Source organism: Sparus aurata, chromosome 1 (genome assembly GCF_900880675.1).
Source record: "Sparus aurata chromosome 1, fSpaAur1.1, whole genome shotgun sequence".
Lineage (NCBI taxonomy): Eukaryota > Metazoa > Chordata > Actinopteri > Spariformes > Sparidae > Sparus > Sparus aurata.
Window position 1 is genome coordinate 9,526,297 of NC_044187.1, and position 10,439 is coordinate 9,536,735.

General features: G+C 38.1%; 1 protein-coding gene across 1 annotated transcript in view; it reads right to left on the minus strand.

The window, feature by feature from the left end:
- Positions 1-9,180, minus strand: part of LOC115589450 (vascular cell adhesion protein 1-like) — a 31,476-nt gene extending 22,296 nt beyond the window's left edge. The window contains exons 1-6 of the mRNA XM_030430294.1: positions 8,913-9,180; positions 7,809-8,075; positions 7,369-7,698; positions 5,756-6,013; positions 4,308-4,531; positions 972-994 (exon numbers count right to left, since the gene is read on the minus strand). Of these exons, the coding sequence (XP_030286154.1) occupies positions 972-994; positions 4,308-4,531; positions 5,756-6,013; positions 7,369-7,698; positions 7,809-8,075; positions 8,913-8,985 (1,175 nt within the window). The 5' untranslated portion in view covers positions 8,986-9,180. The remainder of the gene's footprint in view (positions 1-971; positions 995-4,307; positions 4,532-5,755; positions 6,014-7,368; positions 7,699-7,808; positions 8,076-8,912) is intronic.
- Between the last annotated feature and the right edge of the window lie 1,259 nt (positions 9,181-10,439).

The following is a 10,439-nucleotide window of genomic DNA, read 5'->3' on the forward strand; positions in this document are numbered from 1 at the left end:
CATACAGAAAGGTGTTTAACTGCAGTGTCCATTTTTCTGCATAGATAAGTGTCGCTAAGCTAAGTGTCTGCAGGCTATAGCTTCATTTCTAGTTCAGTTTTGACACTTCAGTAAATGGTGAGGCTAGCTGTTTACCCCTGATTCCAGTCCTTATGCTAAGATAAGCTAGCTGGTTTATGGCTGTAGCTTCATTTCCATTTTGTTTTTAGACTGCATTTTGGTATTCAAATGTATTAAACAAACAAGATCTCTCTCTCTCTATAGACTCCAGTCTATATGCTAAGCTAAGTAAAGCAGCTGCTGGTTTAAGCTGCATTTCTTGCATTTGTTTTAACACTGAGGTGTTTGTGTTTTGTAAAATTGGTGACCTCGCTGGTTTGGATTGAGAAAAACTAGCTTTTTTCCTCTGATTCCAGCCTTGATGCTAAGCTAAGCTAAGCAGCTGCTGGGTTTAGCTTCATTTTCAACATTGTTTTTACACTTTGGTATTTATATTTATAAAACAGACGGAAAGTGTGACTTAGTGACTTTACTGGTTTGAACAGAACAAGACTAGCTTTTCCCTGATTCAAGCATGTATGGTAAGCTAAGCTAACTGTGAATGTGTTAAACAAATGTGTTAGCGACATTTAAAGATGGTGGTTTATCCAAAGCCAGGCTGGATGTTTCTTCTCATAGCACGTGTGCTAAGCTAACTGGCTGCTAGCAGTAGGCTAACATGAACTCCACATTGAGCATAGCCTACATGAGAGTAATATCATTGTATTCAGCTAACTCCCGGGAAGAACATGTCGAACTGTTCCTTGTATAAGCATTTATTTCCGACTTAATGCTTGAAGTCAGACATGAATTGAACATTAACATTAAAAACAAAACAACATTATTGCAAATGAAACCGGGAAAGTTAATATTAGCCAACAACAGAAAACAACTCAAACATTTTACCAGCAACTTGAAACTTTTCTTCTTACTGTAAATGATTCAAGCTCCTCGGTTAGATGAGTGACTCAACAAACTGTTTTAATATGTCACAGTGAGCAGGCAGTTGAAGAACACATCAAGCTTGCCTCTGCATGATCTTGAACATCTTATCCTTTGTAACAGGTTAGGCAGTCAGTTCCAGTAAACAGTTCTGATACAGTGTGAGCAGGAGAAGGTGAGCTACAACAGTTACATAACAGATAACATCAACAGAGACAGCTTGAAACAGGACATTTTTGTATACACTCACCTGCACTGTCTCCCCCAGATTACCCAAAACAGCTTGATAAGCGTAATATGAGCTAGGAGAGCCAAGTTATGTCTACACGTACTCTACATAGTGGCAAAAAGGAGATGCCTCTCTGTTTTACCTTTTTTTTTTTTTTTTTAAATGGAAATTAACAACCTCAATATCAATGTAGGCCTCTAGGCAAATTAACTGTCTATGTGAATCTGTCTAAATGACATGAATGAACTGAAATGAACGTGTTTTCCAGAGCTGCAAAAAACAGAAGTGAAACATAGAAGTAAAGCTAAAGTTCATAATAAGAGGAAGTTGGTCTTAAAATAAACACTTTGACATTTTGTCCTTGGGGGGGGGGGGGGGGGGGATTCATAAGACTGGTTCAAAACTTCCCATTTTTTCTTTAAACAGGAAAATGACAAGATCTTCAAATGAACCTAATTCGTAGTCATGAGCGTCAGAGATGACATCAATGTGAGCCCTGTCATATGTGTTGCACAGGGTCATGTAGGTCTGTTGTAAGTGTTCCTAAACTCTTACACAGGATCAGAACGAGGGGACTCAAAGGGAATACTTGGATGTTTTTTTAGCGTCTCACAGCTCAGGTTTCAGCCCGCTCCTCCAGGTGCTGCTGCTAATGGTTTATATTTTATTATTTGGGCCTTGTAAGGGAAATTGTTGAACATGTTCCAAATTTTAGACATTAAAAAAACCCTCCACATATTCCATTTCAATCCCCTCATTCCGATCCTGTGTTTCAGCAACACTCACTCACGACTCCATGTGACTGTCAGCCTGTCGAACAGACACTGAATCTAACACTGTTTCATTCCCCCAGCCCGAAAATGTCAATCAGTTTCCAAAGTTACATTCTGACAGCGCTTTTTCACGAAGAGATACACGATGGATGAGTCATTACTGTCTTCCAGACATCTAATCATCTACCTTCACGTGCTTCACTGTCCTCTCAGACTGCCGATTCGACACCACAGTTAACTTCATGTGCCACTTGTGTATGCAACAAATAATCACTGAGAGTTTAAATCATCATGTGTGGGTGGCAGACTAACACTATTCTTTAGAACCGGACTGGCAAGAGGGGTGAGGTTTCGTACGAGTCACAACATGCCCATATTGGGATTTCCACTGGAGTCATCATGTACACATCAATGCCCTGATTTTCAAACACAAGTCACATAGTTCTCAATGCTTTTATGTGAGTTTGAGCATTCGTTAGCTTGTCACAATATAAAACTTCCTTCCTTCCTTTCTGTACAAAGGACATCTGAGATAACATCCCTGTTGATATCTTTAGGTGTGGCTGTGGTCAAACATATAAAACCTCATGAACAGGTCATTTTCTTGAGGATAATTCTACTATGGTGCCTCCTAGTGGTGAATAAAAACACTGTCACCGTGAAAAATGCCACAACCTTTGCCTGATGAGAATGAATTCTTACTAGGAAGAGCAGAAGCACTAATAATAATAATAATAATAATAATAATAAAAATTCATTTAATTTATATAGCGCTTTTCAAGGACCCAAAGTAGTCCCAAACTAGAGACTGTAATACACTTTGTAAGGTAACGCCTTAAAACTGTGGCACAAAAGCAAATTCCTGTTTATTTTCAGGGAGCGTTGGGAGTAGTAGAGCTATTCAATTAGAGGAAATGGGCTTGGAGAGTTATGTAGTCTAGAAATGCTTTGATTGTAATCTTGATAAGAAATTCATCCAACTTTTACTCCCATTAATGTTTGTTACACATGAGCCCGGGGAACAAAATCATGTATTCAACTTCAAAAAGCTTAACTATTTTAAATGGTAGGGAAAACAAATATGGCACTGATCTAACAGAATGTTAATTACAAGGTTTTTATTTACTTATGACAAATTATAGTCTCATGTATTCTAAGTTACAGTGTCAGTCACCACAGTGCGTTCAGAACAAAGCCAAAGCCAGGATTTCAAAAATCATTTTTTGAAAATATGAATTATGTTTTAATGCGTTTTAGATACAATTGTGTAATAAAGAGTCAGAGTAGTTGCTTTAACAGACTGGGAATCAAACTTCAATACATCCTAAGTGCCTATCGAAATACACAAGTTTACACATTTAAAGCATTCAGGTCAAAAGTCTGAAACATGTTTATAGGTACAACTCTGATACATGACTACACTACTCAACCAGAAATGTGCACAGATGCAGCGTTATTCACAGACTTCCATCCTCACATTGTGACTTTCTCCCAGAAGTTGTTGTTACAGGTGACCGAATGAAACGCACCTTCTGTTACAATACAGTTTTCTCTGGGTTTGAACATTGTTGGAAACATTTAGAATAATGTAGTTATAGAATGCCACAAATAAACAACAGAGGTCAAGCTGTTTTGAGACACTTTAATGAAGAAATGTTGTGTCTTTAACAGAAGTACAGAGAGGAGCACTGCCACATTAAGAAGCCACATTAAGCCTCAAATCTGCACTATGAACAATTCACAATTTACCGTCTTAGTATTTGTGCTAATGGGGTACTATTATTATTATTATATTTCTTTATTTATAACAATAATAATGCTATTTCTTTATTTGAACAGGGACAGTGCACAATAAAACATTAACCCTGTATATAACAAGGAGAGGTTTCAGCAAGTTGCTATTTTCCACCCGTAGTCCCTGAGCAGGTAGATGGAACATCCGGGGAAGTACACATGCGGAAAATTATACCTAACAGTGTCAGCATTGTCATTGTTAACATATTAGCATGCTGATGTTAGTTATCGTAACTAACTATAAAGTATAGCCACTCTAACTTAACAGTTATTTCAGCATTGTGTAGGATATGTGTATGCAGAAAACAAAAGTAATGTAAAAATTACTCACGTACAAGTTGATGGTCTTTTGTGTTTAGATCTCAGTTCATCGCATAAAGTACGCATGATCACACAACAGGCTGCTTTCATTCAGAGAGCTGATTGTATATGATAAAATGCCTTTTCATTCTCGATTACACTCATAAACATTACATGCTGTTGCTCGAGCAACACATCTCCTTTTGCATTCTCTGTGAATTCACTCAAACCAGAACAGAAAACAAAAGCGTAAAACACCAGATGAACCAGTGAATCAGGACGCTGCTGGAACTTCTGTTCCGCTCTGTTGGTGTTGTCATGGTTGGTTGCATCACCGTGGTCGAGTTCGTCACCGTGGTCGGGTTTGTCACCGTGGTCGGGTTCGTCACCGTGGTCGGGTACGTCACTGTGGTCGGGGTCGTCACTGTGGTCGGGGTCTTCTCTGTGGTTAGAACTACGGACACATAGGCAGCTGACTTATTATTCTGTCAAACTTCAGCTGAAGGACAATAACGACACCTCTTGACGTTATATCATATATATGTTTATGTTGTTGGTGATATTATATGGGCCCCCAAAAATGAACAAAATGTACTTAAACAGCCAAAGTTTGTATGTCCTTCCTTCACCTCAAAACAGTGTATTATTTATACCTCTATTTATCATTAACTAGCCAATTTTATTGTTTAACTATTACATTTTCCTTCCTTTGTCTTTGCAAACAGTTAATCATCTATGTATCCTTCACATCTCGCCCTGGACAAACCAAAAAACTTAGGAAATGAGTTATGGAGTGTTGGAGCCACGCCCCTTGTGGTGGACCTCATCAGACCTTATTTGGTAAAACATTTATACAGCAGTCAGTAGGGAGAGACAAAAACATTTTTTGGATCCCCCTGTGAATTTTAAATGTTATTTTCCAAATAAAAAAGTTAAACAATGTAAAACGTGGTCTAGTTTTGTGTCAAACCACTCAGTGAACTACATCGTCGCGCTCTACATACGTCACCAACATGGCCGCCACCTTGGCACAGAAAAGCATAGACATATAAATATGTCTCTTTATATGTCTATGCAGAAAAGTATTAACAAAGATGAAAATCAAAGTTAATCTGGTCATATCCATAGACAGATATACATAGACCGTACGCCTAATTGAGCAGGATGGCCCGTTGCTGATATACGCCGACGTCGCCGCCATATTGGATGTGGCAGCTCCACCCCGTGAGCTAAAACAAGTCAATGGAGTGAACTTTATAAAGCGCCTTCTACAAAGTGCTAAAAGTTAATACCTCTCATTTACACATTCACACACATACGAATATCTCCTCATTTTTCTCCAAAATCAGGTCCCGGTGGTGGATGTGACGTCACTTCAGCGCTTTACATGTTGTGCGACAATTGCTTTGCTGCCTTTTGTCAGCTTTGGGCTTCCGTACATGCTCCATAATGCTCACAAAAAGGTAAATAAAGCACAACTACGACATAAATTGGGGATGTAGCAATGTGAACTATTACCACAGTGTGTGTTTTACAAGTCTCATGTAGCTCCACGTCTGCAGATGACGATGAAGATGGTAACCACGACAACTCCTGCTGTCAGTGTGTTTTTAGAATGAGTAGAATCAGAGGTTAAAGTGAATAAAGACGAAGAGAACAGTTAAAAGTCTGAACTCACCTGTGACAGTGACATTAAACTCCACACTGGTAGTCCCCACATAGTTATAGACTGTACAAGTGTACTGCCCTTCATCAGCAGGAGTTACAGACCCGATCATGAAGACACTTTCCACAGAGGAACTACTATTAGATGACGGGGAGGACCAGATGTATGAGGGTTCTGGGTTTCCCACAGCTGAGCAGTCCAGTTGTAGAGGTTCTCCTTCTGTGACGGTGATTGGATCCAGACTTTGTAACCCGTTCAGCTGAGGCTTATCTGAGTCGTGGTGGAGGAGGAAAGTCATTAATCCAAACATGTATACACATATTAAAACAGTAGGTTGCCTTTTTAATAAAATAAAATAAAATAGAATACATATATAAATTTTTTTTCTTTGTTCTCGAGAAGTCCATGAGATTAATACAGCTGTTACAGCACATGTTCATCAAGTGAAAATGATGTACTTGTTCTTTTGTACCATCTAGTGGTGAATGCAAAAGGCTTCATGGAAGAAAAGGTGAGCGAACAATAAATATCCAGAATAACAGAGGAAGTGGTCAGAAAGTTATCAAAGTCCACAAAAACAGCTTCATAAGTCAGCTGCTATTTACACTCATATTAACATGTTTATATTGTGTTTCTTTGGTTTGAGAAAACATTGTGTTTGATTAATAGTTTATTGTCCGCTAAATATGGATGCACGATGTAAATCATATTTATTGTTTTATTGATTTATGTCAGTATTCTTGTCTGATATTATTTAGTGCAAACAAATATACAAGTTTGTATTTTTATGGTGTTTTGCATAGTTTTAGAAATGATATATTTTCCTCCATTAAATACAAGAATATAATGTTAAGCTAGCATGATATATATTTTATATTAACTCTATTTAAAAAGCTAGCTATAATGTGGTTGAGTTCGTCTTACTTTTATCACAGCAGTTAATGTTAGCTAATGTAGCATGAAGTCTTTTCCACTGTAGTTTGACGGTAATATATGTTAATTGTTAATGGGCATTCATGTGTTTTTAATTTGAAGTAGTGAGTAGATGAGTCTAATGTCCGTGACAACCTCTGTAGTCGCATTTAGACACTTGTTAGCAACCAACATTTAAAAAAAATGTTTTATAATTAAATTGCGCGACATTTACTGGTTCTATTTTATATCGTAGAACAAAATATGGCAAATATTGTACGTCTATTGTAACCACAGACCTGATATCAGGCATTTAATTGTAAACACGTTAAAAAAACCCATTGAGTTCCAGACGAGGGAAGCGGATGTGCAAAAATAACTAACTTCCTGGTTTAAGGACTCAACTACAGCCGCAGACGTTTGTTTATTGTGAATGATAAAACACTTGGAGGGAAGGGAACAGCATCTTTATTCATGCAGTTCTGGCAGCCGGCGGGTCGATTTTGACCTTAACACAGAACAATGCTATCAAGGCTACGTTTGTTTCCAGTGTTTGTGCTGAATGAAGCTAACCAGCTCCCACCTGCAGCTTCATGTTTACAATGCAGACTTTTGTTTGGTTATTTTTGTATAACTACAAGGTTTCAGTACTCGGCTTAATGCATAATTGAGGTGTGTTGTTTTTTGTTTTTTTGTGTTGCTGTCAGACTCACAGTGGACAGTGGCAGTGATATGTTGTGACTTCACCACTGGAGGGGGCTGTGGTCCGTCATCTCCCAGGTGTAGCTCGGCTTCACACCAGAGCTGGCTGCCATCATCTTCTTTCCTGGGGCTGAAGTCCAGTTCCAAAGTCTCAGACACTGGTTTTTCCCCTTTGCTGTTAGACTTTATCTGATCTAGTTTCCGCTGTCCACTGTAGAAGGTCACACGGAGGTTTTCAACAGGAGCGGTGTTCTTGACTGAACACTGCAGAGTGTACTGTCGACCCTCCGACATCGAGCCATTGTGATTTTTAAAGCTGATGGACACATTGTCTGGAGGTTCTGTGGAGACAGGACATAGAGAGACACACTGTAAAGCAGCTTAACTTTAAGTCATAAATGATCAACTCTTCGCCAGCAGCGGCATTTTGTTCAACAGCAAATGTACTTACGGTAGACAGTTACAGGTAGATCGCTGCAACACTGGTGATCTCCTTCAGCAATATAATAGCACATAGGAGAAACGCCCCATTCTGTCAACTGGTCAACCGACCATGAAATCAGAGTTCCATGTTTTTCTTGGGTTCCCACAGGTATTTCCCAACCAAAGATACTCGGGTGGCAATTCTGACATACAGAGCAATTCACACTGGCTGGGTCACCATACTTCACCACCAGTCTGGATGGAGTTAACACAGGTTTATCTGCACAGTTGTGATCTGTAACACAAAGGTTAAAGGTTGTGATTTAAGAAGCTCGATGTAAAACGAGCAAGAGCATCTAAAACTGTAACATTCAAGAAAACCAAAACACATTTTTGTTTTTTTTAATGCAATTTTTTTTTTTCCTACATAGAAACTTTTCAGACACTTTAAAAAAAAAGGGGAAAACAAATTGCTTAATAGCTCTTGCTTCAGTACTGGAGCGTATGTTGTCAGGCAGCCTTAACTGGTCTGTAACACAGATACAAATATTGACTTTTAAACAGCTTGTTTGAAGTTAGCAATCAGATGAGTGTTTAAACACTTGAATCTGTCATTCCACTCAGTGACAATCGGAGCTGTTGCTGTCTGTAGCTTTGCTTCAGAGGAAGAAGGCGTACTTTATTAATTCTATGTTCTTTAAAAAATGGGGAAATATAACCACAAATTGACATACTGACAAAAATAAACAAATGGCCTGCTTCAGTGTGTGTATATTTAATGCTGCCTAATTATTTTGCATGCACAGCAGGGACACAGTTGTAAATGAACAAAATCCACACACATTAACTCAAAAAAACTCCAAACTGCACACAATGCGGTGATGTTGTAAGTTGACGTTTTCATTTATTCAAGATATCTACTTGTCTACTTGTTATTGATTTGAATTTATTTCTCACGCACTTTACAAGAACAGAAGAACCCACATACTTTAATGAATGAAATACCTAATTACAGACGGATGAATGCCCCAAAGAATCACACAATCGTATTTCAAATGTGACTTAAAATTAAAGGCACAGGATGGAACATTGAAAAACATAATTAGACACTAAAAAATCCCTCGTCACTTACCACAACTGGACACATGGAAGCTGCGCAGGAAACTCACCAAGCAAACAACCAGAAGGATGAAACGGACAAACATTATTCCCAGTTTTCTTTCGGTGAGCGGAAAAAAACACACGTCGTCAAACCCAAAGGTGGTCACAAACCCGAATGAGCTCACGCCGTGTTATGATTCTCTATTGTGGTGGAAGAATGTTGGCAGAGCAGCCTGTTCTCACGACACACATCCTCCCTCTGTTTGTGTCTTCATATCTGGAAACATGTGAAAGTGAAAGTGTGCCCTTGTTTAATCAAGGTACCGGTCGGCCCCGTCTCCACAGGCACACCTTGTTTATACTCCCACTCCTCACATAACAGCCACGGTCAAATAAAACGAGATACATTCATTCTAAATACCTTTTCATTAGAGTTACAGATCCATCTAGACAGTGTTTCTGTAGGTGGGTGAACTAATACAGATTCCTGCAGCTACAGTGAAGATTTAGTCTTAAAGAAAGGTTGTGGAAACATCTTTTCAAATGAATATGAGATGTTGTTGCTCCTGCTGACTTGGATTAGTCTTTTTCCGTTAGTTTGTAGTTCTTTTTGTTGGTTGGTTGGTTTGTCAGCAGGATCGGAAAATGGCGTTGCTATGCAGCATAAATGACTGGACTGGACTGGAGTGGACTTTGATACATGTTGTATTTGTTATCTATGTTATATATTGTGTTATATATATAAATATCATTATATTTGTTATTTATGTTGTATTGGTATATAGATCTGTGTGTTATTAATGTTCCATAAAGAATGTTAAAAATAATTGTTCCTTTAAGTCTTTAGTTTTTTCTTAAATTTTTTATGGAACATTAATAATACACACATCTATATACTAATATAAGATAAATAACAAATATAATGATATTTATGTTACATATTGTGTTATATATAAAAATATCATTATATTTGTTATTTATGTTGTACTGGTATATAGATGTGTGTATTATTAATGTTCCATAAAAAATGTTTAAAAAATAAATAAATGTTCCTTTAAGTCTTTAAGTTTTTCTTATATATCTTTTTATATATAAACCTCTTATAACATTTTCAATGAGTGCCAGATAAAGGGTTAACTTTTGGTGACAGATCCAGGATTTGTTTCTCTCACTTTCCTTTATTTAGCTGGCTCATAATGATAAGTGAGAACAATTTGATGTAAACCTGGATAATGTGACTGGACTTGATTGTATTAAACTGGGACGGTTGGGCCTTGGCGGAGGCATACACTCAACAAATTTAATTTTAGTCGATGTTTTAAGGCCCTACTTGCTTCGTTCAGGAGAAAGCTGCAACATTGTTTTGCTGTGAACCTCCAGGAATGTTTGCTGGACTATGAAACTTCACCTGCCTTTTCATCACGAGGCTGAATTTTTCATTTTTTGGACAAACTGTTCCTTTAATCTAAGAACGACGCATGCCAGCAGACGCTCCCCCACAGATGAAAGACTTGGAAGTGTACACAGGAGGAACTCGCCCCACCCTTCCTCACTTGCC